General features: G+C 53.3%; 6 protein-coding genes across 6 annotated transcripts; 3 read left to right on the forward strand and 3 right to left on the reverse strand.

Moving 5' to 3' along the window:
- Nucleotides 1-571: 571 nt before the first annotated feature.
- On the forward strand, nucleotides 572-1,800 carry CTHT_0059120 (putative COP9 signalosome protein; the record flags this gene model as incomplete). Its single annotated transcript, XM_006696168.1, has 2 exons — nucleotides 572-604; nucleotides 730-1,800. The coding sequence occupies 2 exons, from the start codon at nucleotides 572-574 to the stop codon at nucleotides 1,798-1,800; spliced, it is 1,104 nt and encodes a 367-aa protein (XP_006696231.1).
- Nucleotides 1,801-3,560: 1,760 nt separating this feature from the next.
- On the reverse strand, nucleotides 3,561-4,778 carry CTHT_0059130 (putative bud site selection protein; the record flags this gene model as incomplete). Its single annotated transcript, XM_006696169.1, has 3 exons — nucleotides 3,561-3,797; nucleotides 3,850-4,534; nucleotides 4,588-4,778. 3 exons carry the CDS (start codon nucleotides 4,776-4,778, stop codon nucleotides 3,561-3,563), a joined length of 1,113 nt encoding a protein of 370 aa, XP_006696232.1.
- An 858-nt stretch (nucleotides 4,779-5,636) lies between these two features.
- CTHT_0059140 (60S ribosomal protein eL31) lies at nucleotides 5,637-6,196 on the forward strand (the record flags this gene model as incomplete). The annotated part of the gene is made up of 3 exons (XM_006696170.1): nucleotides 5,637-5,717; nucleotides 5,786-5,860; nucleotides 5,990-6,196. 3 exons carry the CDS (start codon nucleotides 5,637-5,639, stop codon nucleotides 6,194-6,196), a joined length of 363 nt encoding a protein of 120 aa, XP_006696233.1.
- Nucleotides 6,197-6,685: 489 nt separating this feature from the next.
- Nucleotides 6,686-7,323, reverse strand: CTHT_0059150 (uncharacterized protein; the record flags this gene model as incomplete). The annotated part of the gene is made up of 3 exons (XM_006696171.1): nucleotides 6,686-6,788; nucleotides 6,843-7,175; nucleotides 7,232-7,323. The coding sequence occupies 3 exons, from the start codon at nucleotides 7,321-7,323 to the stop codon at nucleotides 6,686-6,688; spliced, it is 528 nt and encodes a 175-aa protein (XP_006696234.1).
- A 1,099-nt stretch (nucleotides 7,324-8,422) lies between these two features.
- On the forward strand, nucleotides 8,423-10,215 carry CTHT_0059160 (uncharacterized protein; the record flags this gene model as incomplete). The annotated part of the gene is made up of 2 exons (XM_006696172.1): nucleotides 8,423-8,508; nucleotides 8,565-10,215. 2 exons carry the CDS (start codon nucleotides 8,423-8,425, stop codon nucleotides 10,213-10,215), a joined length of 1,737 nt encoding a protein of 578 aa, XP_006696235.1.
- Nucleotides 10,216-12,193: 1,978 nt separating this feature from the next.
- CTHT_0059170 (uncharacterized protein) lies at nucleotides 12,194-14,304 on the reverse strand (the record flags this gene model as incomplete). The annotated part of the gene is made up of 3 exons (XM_006696173.1): nucleotides 12,194-13,440; nucleotides 13,498-14,184; nucleotides 14,250-14,304. 3 exons carry the CDS (start codon nucleotides 14,302-14,304, stop codon nucleotides 12,194-12,196), a joined length of 1,989 nt encoding a protein of 662 aa, XP_006696236.1.
- Between the last annotated feature and the right edge of the window lie 1,016 nt (nucleotides 14,305-15,320).

Raw genomic sequence — 15,320 nt, forward strand, 5'->3', positions numbered from 1 at the left:
CTCCGCAAGCGGCAAGAGCGGCCGTTGCCGCTTGCTAGGTCCCTTGCGAAGCACGCGCTAGCCCTGCATGGGCGCGGATGACCGTCCCCGAAGTGTGGATCCGTGCCCAGGGTTGGGGGTCCAATCTTCAAACAGATCTGAGGCGCTCAGCCAGAAAAGGAGGCCAGATGAGCGCTGAAGAAGTACGAGCCTCGAGGAGCGTGGACACACATGTGCAAGGGAAGAATTGGGACACGATTGGTCAGTAGGAAGCCTCTGGTGCAACCTGCCAGCAGTCCAGCTATGGGATCCGGATTGGACCGCAAAGTTTCCAAGCCAATGGGTTGTGATCGGCAGCGGGGCGGTGGCTTACGTAAGCCTTGAGACCCGCCAAGCTCAGCCTTACCCCAAGCTTCGGGAACCCCACCACGAGGCTGCAGCCTGAAGCACGCTCCCAAACAAACCATCAAGATTACCGACTTCTACAAAGGTGGTGGTTGTTAGGCAACGTTTTTTTTTTTTTCCCTCTCTTTTCTCAGGTCTTTCTCTTTCCTCTCACCACTTCGACATCCAACCGTCAAGACCTGACAACATGGAACAAGTCAAGGCTCTGAACGCGCTCGAGGTATGTCATTCTACCTTTTCCATTCCCATTGCCCCACCTCATCTATCTCATGAAGCTTATGAAGCTCATGATGAGCTGGTTCGGTCGACTGAAATTGAATCCCCATGCTAATTCTCACTCGGTAGCCCTTCGTGGCTCTTAGCAAGTCGGCCGCGTCTCCCCGCGTCGCAGCCGACCTGGTCATGCAGGCGACTTCAGCTCCGAATACTTTCATCTTCACCGAGCTCCTAGAAACACCCCAGATCCAAGCTCTTTCCAAGTCCGAGGAGTTCGCTTCCTACCTGAACCTCCTACAAATTTTCAGCTACGGTACCTACGCAGACTACAAGTCTTCTCCCGGTCTGCCCGAGCTCAACGAAGCCCAGCGCCTAAAGCTCCGCCAGCTCTCCCTACTCACCCTTGCCCGCAAGGACGCCGGCGCGGGTTCCCCCGCCTTGACATATGCGGCCCTGCAGGAGGCCCTCGATCTCCCCACCCGCCAGGCCCTGGAAGAGCTCGTCATCAGCGCCGTATATGCGGGCCTGATCAAGGCGCAGCTCAACCCAAAGGAATCAGTCGTGCAGATCAACAGCGTCGCCCCGCTGCGCGACGTCGCCCCCACTGCCGTTGACAGCCTGCTTGCCAGCCTGCAGGCCTGGTCTGACCGTTGCGACGACACGCTCGCTAAGCTCGAGCGGGAGATGCAGCGCGTTCGGGATAACGCTAACAAACGCGCAGCCAGAGAGGCGGCCCGCGCCGAGGAGACCAAGAAGCTCATAGAGGCTGAGCAGAATGGTGAGGATGCCCCGAGGCTGCCCCCTCTTTTTTTCGAGAAGAAGTATACCAAGGCGATCACCGTTCCCGGTCCCGCTACGGCTGCGATTGCGAGTGCAGCATCCTCTGCGGCCGGGCCCTCTTCTACTCCTGCTGTGGCAAGCCCCTCTACTATGTTCCCCGGCCCCAACCCCATGGAACTTCCCATCCGCACTAAGCCAGGTACTGCCCCTGCCGACGGCGACGAGGCAAGCGCCTTGTCCGATAAGGGCCCTTCTTCCAAGTGGACGAAGGTCCTGGCCATCTTCAAGCTCAAGGGCAAGGTCAAGGCCAAGGATGGCAGCCCGCTGCCTGAGGACGATGACGATGCCAACACTGACAACAAGGTGAACTCAACACATCCATCAAGACGCCCAGCTCATACCACTGTTTCAATTACCTAGACATTGCCGAGCCCCCTTCCTCTCCTTCAGCAACCATAACCACTGACCCCCCTGCTCCCTCTACCACCATCTTCCACAGCCTTAAAACACCGTCACGATCTCGCACCGGACCACAAAGACCCCGTACTGACAACTGTTGGCAACAGCAGCACTGACTTCAAACCAACCTGGTCAGTCTTCCCAACAAGCAGTTCCGATGGCACAGCGGCGTCCCTCCAAATAGGTCAGACGACGGCTGTTAAGCGAACGAGTGTGGGCGTTAATGACGACGATGATGGTGATCATCAGCAACAAACTTCCTCCACTGAGAATGATGGTAATAGGATTGCCATAGCAGCGGCTATGGAACTGAACGGAGTTGGGGACACCGGAGGAGAAGCTATAAGGCTTGGGAAAAGGAAACTCGGGAAATGAGAGTTTACCTTACTACGTAATGGGATCTTTTTTTTTTTTTTCTTCATGAAGGGGGGTTGGGACATATGGACCTGGTCTCGTGAAATCAAAATCCTGATGGATGATAATGGATATTAGAGGATCCTGTGATCTGTCATGGGGATAGCATAGACCCGGGATCGATGGCCATGACAATGGTCAGACATGAATGAATGAACGGAATGATCACTTGATGGAGCCACGTCATTATGAGGTGTCAAGTGTCCTAGCACTACCTAAAGCTATGAGTAGAGAGTGGAGATGCTTGCTGACATGTTCTAAGCCTACTCGGTTGGCCTACTATATCAGCCGGTCGACAAGTCCGCCAAGTAGGGAGTTAAGGCCGTCAACGCCAATGTCAAGCAGACTTGACCTCAGTCTGCGGAGCAGCAGAAAAATAAGAATGATTACAATGACCACGGACAGACCTAATCATCAGGGCAACCAACCCTGGTGATCTTAGGAAGTAAGACCAAGACTCCTCAAACCTTACAAGAATATGTCCTTGTCTGGCAGTTGACCCGAAAGGATATCAGGCAGGATAACTGCTACAAAGAGTCTGCACACCTGGGGAGTTCCAAGGCAAAGGCTAAGACTAGAACACATCAAGTCAAACGCAACATAAGCATCGAATCAAGGCAGACGCACTCATCTCAATAACCGGGTGTCTCACACTAAGACAAGCAACAAGTCAAGACTCAACGGACTGATTGATTCAATTCCCTCCCTAAACTCGCAAAGCAAAGCAAACTACCCGGGTTCCCGTGAATGAGATGACTAAAATAAGATAATGAGCTCCGTGAAGCAAAGGAACGACGAGAAAAGCAAGAACAAAAAGAGCAACGAGACACCCGGTATCCTGATCACCCAATACACACTTTGTTTGTTTGCGACCCTGCCCGCCTACCCGCCTCTCTACCAGCCTTGCCCACAAATGACACCATCGCATCATTGAACAAGGAAAAAAAAAGGAAAGAAAAATCAAGAGAAAACCCAATGAACGCCCCGCTTGACGCCCTAAAAAGAGATGGTCGTAACGGTCATCATAATCGAGTGTAACGTTTTCTCCGGTCAGGAACATGCCCACCCAGAAGAAAGCCGCCATCCATGATCCTCATCAGTGAGCATTTTGACCATTGCTGAAGTGAAGCTAGTCCTGTCTGTTTTGCTCTCCGAGATGAGTCAGATGAGATGAGTCGAAGATCGCCTGCCTGCTTGAGGTAGTCAATAAACCCGGCCCACTGTATCGGGAGCGAGGCCAGCCTCACAGCTCCCGATCATAAGAATGAGAGAGCCGGAAAGCCAACTGGCACTACCCCAGCGTCCCTTTACAGCCGCTTGCCAGGGACAAGGACAAACAGCACGCATAGCGCTGCATCAGCGAGCAGGGCAACAACAAAGGCAACAATGGCTCGGCGGATGAGGAGATTGCGGACGTAGGGCTCCTGGATGCGCACGAAGTGGAAGGGCGTGTACTCGCTGAGACCGATGATGGCGAGGATGGGGTCGAGGGAGTACTGGTAGGCTGAGAGGCAGTAGACACCGATTGTAAAGGGGAGGATGAGCTTTAAACCGTCAGTATCCCTGAGAATGAGGGAAGTAAAGGTGATCACATACCCAGAGTCTCGTCTCGCGATCCTTATCAAGGAAAATCAAAATAAATGCAGCCCAAAAGGCACCAAACATAGAGATCAGACCGATGATCAAGCGCATAATCATAGTCGAGGGGATCAAGTTGCCAAAGCCCTTCATCCTCAAAAAACCGGGGAAAGCGTCGCGCTCCATCGCCTGAAAGACATAGTCCTTGGCCACGTCAAAGACCTCAGGGTCGTCACGCCCATGCTCCTCAACAGCAACAGTGATATCCTGGGTGATGGACCCTGGCAGGATGATCTCACGCTCGGCACCAGGCATGAGGTAAGTGTAAAGAATCTTCTCAGCAGAAGCTCTGATATCCTGGCGGGAGACCGTGTGCGCAGGGGAGCTAGATCCATTGAGACGATGAGAGTGGCTGCCGGTGGGGCTCAGCCGGTCATGACCACCAGAGCTGCCAGGAGGAGAGTGTTGAAAGGCTGGATTTTCCTCACGCAGGAAGGCTGACATCTGGGCATCCTGTTCACGCTCCTTTTCTGTGATGTAGTGAGCGGGGGCGGCGACCGGGTGGCTCATTTCGCCAAGGGCCTCAAGGATGCCCGAGGAGCGCTTGGAAGCCTGCTCCGGGTCAGGAGTCTCAAGGAGAACAGAGCGGCGGAGCTCGCGCACATAATGCCGGCAGAGAGACATGTGCTGGGCAATATCGAGCCTACTGGAGTGTTAGTGCGTGAAGGGTGCTTCATGAAAAGCGCGGTGACCAACCAGAAATCAAGGTAATCTACCGAGCGCTGCTGATCTCTCATGTAGATATAGAATGAGAAGAGATCGACTGGAGCAAGAGTGCGCCGACTCAGGACCTCAAAGAGGGTCGGCAGACGGTTGCGTGGGGCCTCAGGCTGAGGAGGAGGAGTCCCAGCCGCGCGGGAGGCTGCACTAGCACTGCGGCTTGACATCGTGGTATGGTTGCAAAAAATAAGCCGTTTGGAAACGCGTGATCGAAGAGGTTGAAGTTGTCGGGTGGAGTTGGGTGTTCAAAGTGGAAGAGGCGAAAACTGCTGAGCAGCCACCGTCACCACAGAGCCAAAGGATCAGCTCACGCGAGGTGGTTGTCGCCGAGAAGGTAAGGTTTCGGGTTACCGTGGTCGTCGCGCGCGCAGTCAGGGGATGTTGGTAGAAAGAGGGTCAGTTGGTCGGGCAACTCAGGCGGAAAAAGAACGTAGTGTGCGCGCAGCGCACGAACGCGACGCGGTTGGTATTGTGAAAATTGTCGGGTGTGAGTGTCGAATAGAGCGGTTTGAGTTTGAACCGGAAGGAGCTCAAGTGTTGCGATTGGCAAACAAGCTTCACAAAGACTGAGAGCTCCCGTTCTGCCCCTTGACCCTTGCGTTGCATGAGCAGAAAAGCGGGTCCCATCTTAATTGGGTGGAGACCCTGACTCTGGGAATCTGGGCTTTTCTTGGCGCCGGGCATGCACGGCTGGCAGCAGCCGGCGAGGGCTGCCAGGGTCCCAGAAGACCCTCATTCCACTTTAGGGCAATTACGCGAGGACATTGAGCCCAGGCCCGCACTTTCGCAGATTTCGCGGAAAAACTAGGTGCAAAATTCCCAGAGGTAGGTTTGTCGAACCCAGCACACCGAGACTCCTCGACACCACTCTCAACGACCTCCGAGTGCACGAGATCCTGACGTCTCCGAAGTACGTAATTGCGCCTCAATATCTGTCGCGGATTGACCGATCATTTCTCTACGACTGGGACAATAGAAACATTTTCTCGCCGCTACAGACTTCGCTGACGAAAAACCCTCCCAGAATGTCGTCGACTCAGAAGAAGCAGCGCTCGGCCATCGCCGACGTCGTGGCCCGCGAGTACACGATCCACCTGCACAAGCGTGTATGTTTTTTTCAGAGTAATTGGGGGGAGTGATTAGAATGAGAGGACGCTGACGGAATGTTGGATAGCTCCACGGCGTGACCTTCAAGAAGAGAGCTCCCCGCGCCATTAAGGAGATCAAGAAGTTCGCCCAGAAGGCTATGGTACGTTAGAGAACCGAAATGCTGCCCTGCGAAAATTTCGAGTCTTTGAAATGGATACATGTGCCCTTTACGACTCGGACTCTGGCAGGATAATGTATGAGAGGACAGGAAGGCTGACTAGGCTTACAGGGCACTTCTGATGTCCGTCTGGATCCCCAGCTCAACAAGAAGGTCTGGGAGCAGGGTATTAAGGGCGTTCCTTTCAGGATCCGCGTCCGCATCTCCCGGAGGCGTAACGACGAGGAGGGTGCCAAGGAGAAGCTCTACAGCTACGTCCAGGCTGTCAACGTCAAGAACCCCAAGGGCCTGCTGACCTCTGTGGTCGAGGAGGAGTAAAGGGCGCTCGCAAAACCCCGGGGGGGATTGAGAATTGGGCCGTGGTTCGGTTTCAGGGCGGCATTGGGCTTTTCCGGAGTTTCGCATGGCATCTAGCTTCCTTCTACGAATACATGGGTTCCTAAGCACGGCACCTGTGATACCAGCAACTCATTTCGACGGGACGGTTCAGGGCGCTGCGATGGCTTGGGGGTTTACTACTGGGAAGGGAAGAAAAAAAACATCCGAGAGAGATGCGCTGGCATTTATCTCAAGAAGAGAGTCATACGCTCGTGGACAACCAATGTCCATTCAAAACCAATGCCTGATGTACCTCAGCCTGCACATAGCAGAGAGCAACGGGATATCCATGAACCAATCCACCCTGGCAATGCAAGTCCTACCCAGGGAACCTATACTCCGAGAAGCTCCAATGACCAAGACCCATTCCATGCCAGAACCCGAAAAGGAGAATAATATATGGGAAAAGAGAAACGACTCTTAGGTTGCTCAATCGTCCTCAATGTCCTTGTGACGGTCCAGGACCTTTGTCTTGAACAGAGCTGGGTTCTTGTCCCACAGCTCAGCAGCCTCGCCGTTCAATGGAGATGCACTGAAGTAAGAATTAGTAGAGTTCTTAAGTAGGAAAGCGATGAAGCATCCTTACTTGTTCGGCTCGCCCAGCAGAGACTGCAGGCTCAGCAGGACTGTCTGGACATTGTAGGCAGCCGTCCACTTGTCCTTGAGGATATCAAGGCAGATGCGGCCGGAAAAGTCCACATTGGGGTGGTAGATAGGGGTCCGGAACAACACGGTCGGCGGAGCATACGGATAGTTGGGCGGGAACTCGAAGCTCAGCTTGAAGGTGAGACCGGCATAGGGAGTATCATCGGGCCCTTCGATTGTTGCTCTCCACGAAAGCAGGTTGCCGTCGGCCGATGGAAAAGCCGAGACGCCTGGCGCCGGCGAGGTCATGAGCTGCATAAGCTCCGTCTGCAACCTGTGTCCTCTGTAAGCTTGAGTCCAATGCATATAGAATCATCCGTAAGACCGTACCTCTTGACCGCATTCTGGCCAGGCTCAGCAGCCTTCCGCGCACCACCGAGCTTGCTCTGGGCAGAGTTTTGGCTGTCGTCCACGAAAGACATGGTTCGTGGCAAACAAAGGACTCAGTGAGGAAAGGCAAAGGAACACACGTTTAAAGACAAAAAAAAAGGAACGTGTAGCGGAATGCTCAAGACAGATGCTGTGAAGAGTCTCCCGTCAATACATAGGGAATTCCTGAATGTAGGGCAGCGCAGGTGGTAACTAGGTGACCCAAGACCCTGCAGCCACACAAAGATGGGATGTCAACTTTTAGGGGTGGTGATGCATGCAAGACTTACTTCAGAATGCACAGAGCCTTGGTGTAGTGAGAACCTGCAACGGGTTCAAATAGAAAGTGTTTGAGTCTGGCAGATTGGGGAAGGAAGCAGATGGAGGAAGTGGAAGCGCTCCAAAAAGAGCCAGTGAAGAGCTCGTGCCAGATGCCAGCAGCAGCCGGGCCGGGGCCAATGTTTACACTGCTCTCTGGAAAGAATGGTGACTGCTCTGGGCCCCACCGGCCACGGGGCGACCAGCGCGGCCCCTCCAGCAACCACTGGCTGACAGTGGGGTCCAGACAGTGTCTCCACCAGGAGCCTGCTCTCGACCAATGATTACGAGGTGCTGCCTTGAAGTGCCAAGCAAAACAATCGGTGCCCCTCCCTGTCAACAGCACTGAAACACGCTGTAGATTGACCCCATCCACTTTACGCGAGCAGATGCACAGGGACGCGTCGGTGCTGCCCCTCAACACGTATGATTTCACATCCCAAGGTTACGTGTGAGTTGCTTCCTCCCGGCATCCATAAGTGTGTAAACAGTCACTTATTGATTTGCTTGTTGATCATTGTAATCTACCCCAAGATTGTTGATCTGTGTCAAGTGACAAAAGACGTATACGCGGTCAACAAGTTACCATCTGCATACATGCAGTCTTCCTGCAATGATCCCGGACATTCTGCAAGCTCGGCACCAATCATACGGTTTTCTGCCCGGTTTTCTGGTTCCCTGCATTGATAGGTGTTTGCCAAGAGCGCCGAGGGAATACCCCAATGTTGACATTTTCCCTGATGCAGCTTGACTCTTCTTTAAATTTGTTATCTTCCTCTGCGAAAGCTCCAAACTGAGAATCGGCCTCCAGAAAGCGACTTCAGACAGCCAGAGATGTCGCAGTCACAGCTAGATCCTCTGCCAAACGATCTTCCCTTCCGGATCATCTCCAAGACGATTGGAAGGGGGGCCTATGCATCGTGGGTGCTCCGAATTTAGATCCCCAAAGTAAACAACACACTGACTGTTGCCCCAGTATCAAGAAGGCCATCCCTCTGGACGCCCCGTCGCCCGTCTTCGCCGTCAAGCTGATTCATAAAGGCTATGCCATCCGACATGGCGGCATCTCGGCCAAGCAGCTGGCCATGGAAGTGTCTCTCCACTCGCATGTTGGCCAGCATCCAAACATTATCGAGTGGTTCGCGACCGGCGAGGATGCGGTCTGGCGCTGGATTGCCATGGAGTTCGCCGAGGGTGGCGACCTGTTTGACAAGATTGAGGCTGACGTGGGCGTGCCCGAGGACATTGCCCATCTCTACTTCATCCAGCTGATCAGCGGCGTTAGCTACATGCACTCCAAAGGCGTGGCCCACCGCGACCTCAAGCCCGAGAATATCCTGCTATCAGAGAGCGGGAACCTCAAGATTGCCGACTTCGGCATGGCTACGATGTTCGAATACAAGGGCGTGAGGAAGCAAAGCACTAGCATGTGTGGCAGCCCGCCATATATTGCTCCCGAAGTCCTTCAGTGTGCGAGACAAGCAAGGCAGGACAGAAAATCGGCTGGGAAATACTCAGCCGATCTAGTCGACATCTGGTCGTGCGGCGTCATCCTCTTCGTCCTCTTAGTCGGAAACACCCCCTGGGACGAACCAACCTCCTCGAGCTGGGAATTCCAAGAATACGTTCGAACCAACGGCCGCAGTACCGACTCCCTCTGGTCGCGCATCCCCCCCGACGCGCTCTCCCTTCTCCGCGGCATGATGAACATCGAAGCTAGCAAGCGTTTCTCCTTTGCTCAAATCCGCCAGCACCCCTGGTACACCCGCCGCAACCCTCTCCTCACCGCCGACGGCCGTGTCTCAGACCCCATCACCCTCGCCACCAAGATGCTCGCCAACCTGCGCATCGACCTTAAGGCTGACCCTACCCTCTCCCAGCGCCACTCCCAACCCGAACCCATGGACCTTGACTCGCACCAGAACCTCCCAGACTGGTCTCGTCTTCCGGCTACACAGCCCGAGACCCCCCTCAATGACCCCCTCTTTGATTGGGAACGCCCCGCCCCCCGCGTCGTCGGCAGCACTTACACCATCTCCTCCACCCAGCCCAGCACAAGCAGCGCCTCGTCCAGCGGACTATCATCCCAGATCCCTCGCAACGGTCGGCACCATGCTGCGCTCAATGCTCTCTCCGACGAGCCGTCCATGTCCCAGTTCTCGCAAACTCCTGGCGTGCCCCTGTCCCTGACCCAGCACGCCCGAAAATTCCGCGACATTGTCCCCGCGTACTCGCTCACGCGGTTCTATTCGCATGTCCCGGAGTCCTTACTCGTTCAAATGCTCCGCGACGCGTTACACCAACTTAACGTCCCCCTTCCTCCCGCCAAATCCGGCAACGGAGTTGCCGCCGGCGTGGCAAGTGACATGGTCGCACTCATTAAAGTGCGCACGGTTGATGGACGTCGGCAAACGATGCACGGCGAGGTGTTGGTCGAGAAGATTAGAATCAGTGCAAGTACCTCGGGACATGGTGGCGATGGGGACGAGGAGGATGTAATTGAGTTGTTGGAGGTGCGGTTCGTGAAGATTAAGGGGGATCCGTTGGAGTGGAGGCGGTTTTTCAAGAAGGTGGCGTTGTTGTGTAGGGACGCAATTTATAGTCCGGAAAGTGAGGGCGGGGCGTAGGGCGCTTCGCCGAAGGACATATCATGGGATGGGCATGGGGAGAAAGAGGAGGGGGACGTCGCGATGGCGGAGTGCTAGATGTAGGTGTGGTTTTGGAGTTATGACTGTTCTCGTGCTGTTGGACTACCACGATGATGATGACGTTGATAATTGTCGGGTAAGGCGAAGGCGTATGGGATGGTAATATCGGGTCTTCGAGTGTAGGGTTATTGTTTGAGATAATGTCGGGTTATTGGGAATATTAAAGGTTATTATGGAAAGAACTTGCAAGAACACTGGAGTGCTAGTGACAGATGAAGTCGTTTAAGAACTAATACAATGTACGTTTACCATTGAAACTTATTTCCAACTCTGCATGTTGCCTCTTCTACAGGGTGAAGTGGCAACTAAGATATCTTGTTAGATACAAAGGGGTATCGGGTGAGACGATGTTATGATACACTCAGTTGCTATGTACGAGCCTCTAGAGAGATTCGGGGAGACCGCGATATCCGAGGAGCAGGTAAAAGAACCCTGTGAATAGCACCCAGCAACCATTCTCCAACCTCGACATCAGGGACTACAGATCATGGAGAACCGGCATAGACACAAGTGGCGAGTAGCTGTTTTTGAGAAAAGGACTGTCTCACGTTGTTGCTGGCCCGGTGACATCTTGTCCTTTTCTCCATATCTACCCCCTTAAAAATTATGGTCGTTGAGGTGATGAACAGTTTTCCAGGAGCAGAAGATAGCATCAACAACAGCAGCCCTTGAATGCTTGATTCTCAGAGCATACGCCATGGGAGTCACCGAAGTTAGGGCTCATGAGCCGTGTTGGCTGGTGAGACGAAAGAACAGGTAAGCGTGAAGGATGGGTAAGAAACATGATAGGAATGTAGTGCGTAATATCACCAGCCCTTCTCCGTAGTCTTATCCAAGCCGGAAGGGGGATGTGCTTCAGCGGTGGGTAACACCCAACGCTATGCCTAGGCAGATTCTCCTGTCATTCTTAGAACCTCTTCATGTATCCTCTTGCGCCGAGACATCCCTCTGCTGTTTGAAAAGCCACAGACTCGACAAAAGAGGGGTTGTCTGAACTCTTTAGTCGTTGGTGTCAGCTATTTGAGCTATAGTGACCAACTGCATCGAGACCCCAGATTGCTGACCCATATATCTGTTCAATGGAGAATGAATTGGCTGGCTGGCCCGCAACAGAAATCAAAGGGAGATAATATTTTCTTCCCGCCCTGTATGCCATCTACCATAGCAAATACGGTGGTGTTAACGTCAGGCTTTTGCTGCGAGAGTGGAGGTAGGTACCTTGCACGTTTTGAAGCCACGATGACAGTGAGGAAACTGAAACACACAGCTCGGGAACGTTGGGCAAACAACAACACAGTCTATTTTCAAATAAATAAAACGAGCAGAACGAAAATAGCTAGATGAAAAAAAAAACACTTTTTGCTTATCTCCGATTAGTATTCAATAGAACTAGAGTCATAAACGAGAACGAGCTTCCCGATCAGGACAGAACATCAACCTGCTCTCCACATCGGAACCAGTTTTCCTCGCTGCAGCAGCCCACCGCACAACGCAGCACCAGACACTACCACCAGCCTTGATATCAAGAGTAGGACATTGTCAGGGGACAAACTGTTGGCATAGTGTCAGACAGTAAGGGTTTAGCTTAACCTACTATCCTCTTCCTATAATCAGTACAACACTCTGAGGATATCATCCCCAGTCGTCTAGACGATTGGCCTGCGTTGCCCCATCTGCCATTACGATCGCATCCTCGCACTTTAGATCATCTTCCCTTCCCTTCCCTTCCCTTCCCTTCCCTTCCCTTCCCTTCCCTTCCCTTCCCTTCCCTTCCCTTCCCTTCCCTTCCCTTCCCTTCCACCCCCTCTCCCCCTCCTCCTAGTTACCCATCCCAACAACACCCGCAACCCGCCCCAAATCCTCCCGCTTAACCCATTTTCAACCTCTCCCAAACTCCCTATCCCCCCAACCCCAACCCCCTCACAAACCAAACATCATCCGCATGCCTCCTCAGCGCTCTCCTCATAGCCCCGACATATTCCCTCTCCTCCCTCTCCCTCGCCAACGCCTCCTCATCCAACACAATCTCTTCGAACTCATCCGCATGGAACCCTGGCACGGAAGAAAATGTCACTAGCCCAAGTTTATCGCCTGTCCAAAAGAGGAGGTCGTCGTTGTTCACCGGGTTGTGGCCGTATTTGGAGTCGAAGCAAGAGGAATGTCGGGGGGGGAGGGTGGGGAGCAGCTTGCGCCCGATCTCATCGTTTGCGCCGGGGGACTGGAACGGGGCAAAGAGGGAGTGGGAGCGGGAGGGAGGGTGGCGGTCGGGTTCGGTTTCTGAATCGGAGGCAGCGTCGGGGGCGGCGGGGTCCTCGCGGTCACTTGACCCGATATGTACGCGGCGCACCTCAGTGAAGCCGTCGCGCTCAAACCACTTGATGTCGCCCGAACCGTCGGAGAATGCAATCCGCGTGCCGTGGGTCACCACCGACAACAACTTTGACTGTGAACACGTCTGGCGATTCTTGTGCACAGAATTGTGCAGCGCCCCGAGGGTATTGATATCCCCATCGGGATGGGACCTAAGGCCGTACAGCTCGAGCGAACCTTTCGTGTTGTATTCTCCCGCGGCGATCAGTGTCCTGCCATGGCTCGCAGCGATGGCTGCGCGGTTGGCTTCGATCTGTTCGAGCGTATATTCGCCCCTGCGCCGGACTTCACTGTCGAGGGCAGAGAAGGGGTAGGGGAGGGAGGAAAGACTACAGAGCCGGGCACCAGAGTGGATGGTTCCGCGTAAAGCAGGGAACATCCGCCGGTCGTAATGGAGGATGCTTGTGAAGCGCCCTGCTACGTAGATGTCGTGGGAGGGAGTAGTGTCTTGGTCAGATTGTTGGAGGTGGAGGATGCTTAGGGGACCTTGGCGAGTGCCATCTAGGCATGGGGGGAGTTTCGCGACGGGGAGGGTGAGTGTCCGCCTGTGGGTTATGGAGGGGTTGTTGGTCGCGTCCCGATCGAACAGATCGATTACTTCGTCGCTGACAGAGCCATGTTTGGTTCGGGCTCTCCAGTCGTGGAGATAAATCCCATCGGTGGTGCCAACGGTCAGCGGCACAGCGGCGTCTGCCGTAGACAAGGCTGTAATCAACGATGGAAACTCCCCGTGATCGACAATCTCCAATTGCTGCAAGTCCACCTCAACAAGGTCTGCGTTCAGTTAGCTTGAATCTTGGGATGATGAAGCGCTCAGGTTCGCTAACATACGTTTCTGGACGGCAAAGAATGCACGATGTCTCCAGCTGTCCACACCCACACACTCCGTTACCCCCGGATTTAGCCCCTTTGGATCCACCATTAACACCCCTTTTCTGCTCCTTGTCACAATCTTTCCCCTTCGCTTTTCTTCCCGACTGGCATAGTGGCTCACATCCCAGAAACAGATACTCCCATCTTCCAGGGGCGAAACTACCATCACAGCATCTAGTGGTTCTGCATTAGGATAGTAAAGCCCCAGGCCCCGAACCTCGTCTGGCGTTGTTGTTCTCCATAGGAGGCTTCTGTCATGGCCATCACCTTCGATATGGTGCGGGTACGGATTCTGCAACCAATTGACCACGACCGGTCCATGACGCTGGATGTACTCGTGATACCAGGACACGCGCTCGTCAGGGAATACCGGGTCCCAATTTGCCAAGAGGCGGACACGCTCGCGCTCGCGGGTAGTCAATAGCGCTGGACCGCGTGGTTCCGGTGCTTGTGTTCCGCTGTTGGCACTTCCGGCCTCGTCGTCGCTTTCATCAATAGGATGGATAAGCGCCTGCCAGTATTCCCATCTATTGAGGAAAGCAGATTCATCGAAAGAGCGGTAGCGCCAAAGGTTGTTATCGCGGGCCAGGTTGAGGAGGGCATGGCAGACAAGCTGGAGGGTAGCGAGTTCAGAAGGGCTCAGGTCTGGGGAGCCAAAGCTGGTTAGCTGGAGTACACAGCGGTGGTAGGATTGAGTGAGTTGTACCTACACGACAGAATCTGGAGGAGGATCTCCTCCGGAAGTGCAAGAAGTCTTGCCGTCATAGTTGCAGATTAGGATCAAGCACTCCACATCCCAGAGAGGATATTCGCAAAGAGGTTTTGAATGGGTGTGTTTTATTGAATTTGTTATTTGGAGAAAGCCAAATCACATGGACCAGGAACAGGAGTGATCAATAAAAACCATGTTTCTGCTCTTGAACGATGATGAGCCTGCTCTAAGAAGTGATTTGAAAGTCAAGACAGCAAGGTGCTCAACCCCACAACAGATAAGATTAATCATGACACTGGCCAGGGGCCATTAATCGATGCACTCAACCTGGAAGCATTGGACTCGACTGACCGTTGATGTGCTTTCTCGGTCACCGATCTTGCCGAAGTGCTTCGAATCTTGGATCGAACAGGAACAAGACCCTGAAGCTGGGCCAGTTCGCTGTTGCGCAGTGGGGGCCAGCCAACGGTGCGTCGCGGGGTACGCGTCCCTTGAGGCACACTAATCCCGTTTGGCAAGGCCGTTCCTTGAAGATCAGGCTCGGCATGGCCTTATCGATAAGCTTCCATCGACAACCTCTCTTTTCTGTCTTCAAGCTTTGGAAAGTAACTTACCCAAGAGGGTGAACATTATGTTGTCGAAAACTCCACAACTTGCATATAATAAGCCTATTTCTGGTAACAGGGACAGTCAAGATTCGAAGTTATATACCATGACCGTCACCCGTTGATCTTGTTCCTAAAACTGAATGATGAAATCTTTGTTCTGCTGCTTCTTGGCCCTTTTTTTTTAACATGCAGAGACTGCTTTCTTACCCATTCTCAATGATTGGAATATGTCACAGGGTGAAAGATGGATATCACCTCATGAATAAACTTCCTGCTTGTTTTTATCCCTAAAGTCTCCGAGGACAGAATGGCTTTCGTTGAGCTTGTTCCCATCAGCTTCTTTTATATATATATATATATATATATATAAAACTTCGGAAAAGCACGATATGAGTGCTGTTGAGTTCGTAAGCCTAAAATATCAAAGACATCATGAAGGGCTGGATAGCATAATCTACATC

This window comes from Thermochaetoides thermophila (assembly GCF_000221225.1).
Source record: "Thermochaetoides thermophila DSM 1495 unplaced genomic scaffold scf7180000011820, whole genome shotgun sequence".
Taxonomy (NCBI): domain Eukaryota; kingdom Fungi; phylum Ascomycota; class Sordariomycetes; order Sordariales; family Chaetomiaceae; genus Thermochaetoides; species Thermochaetoides thermophila.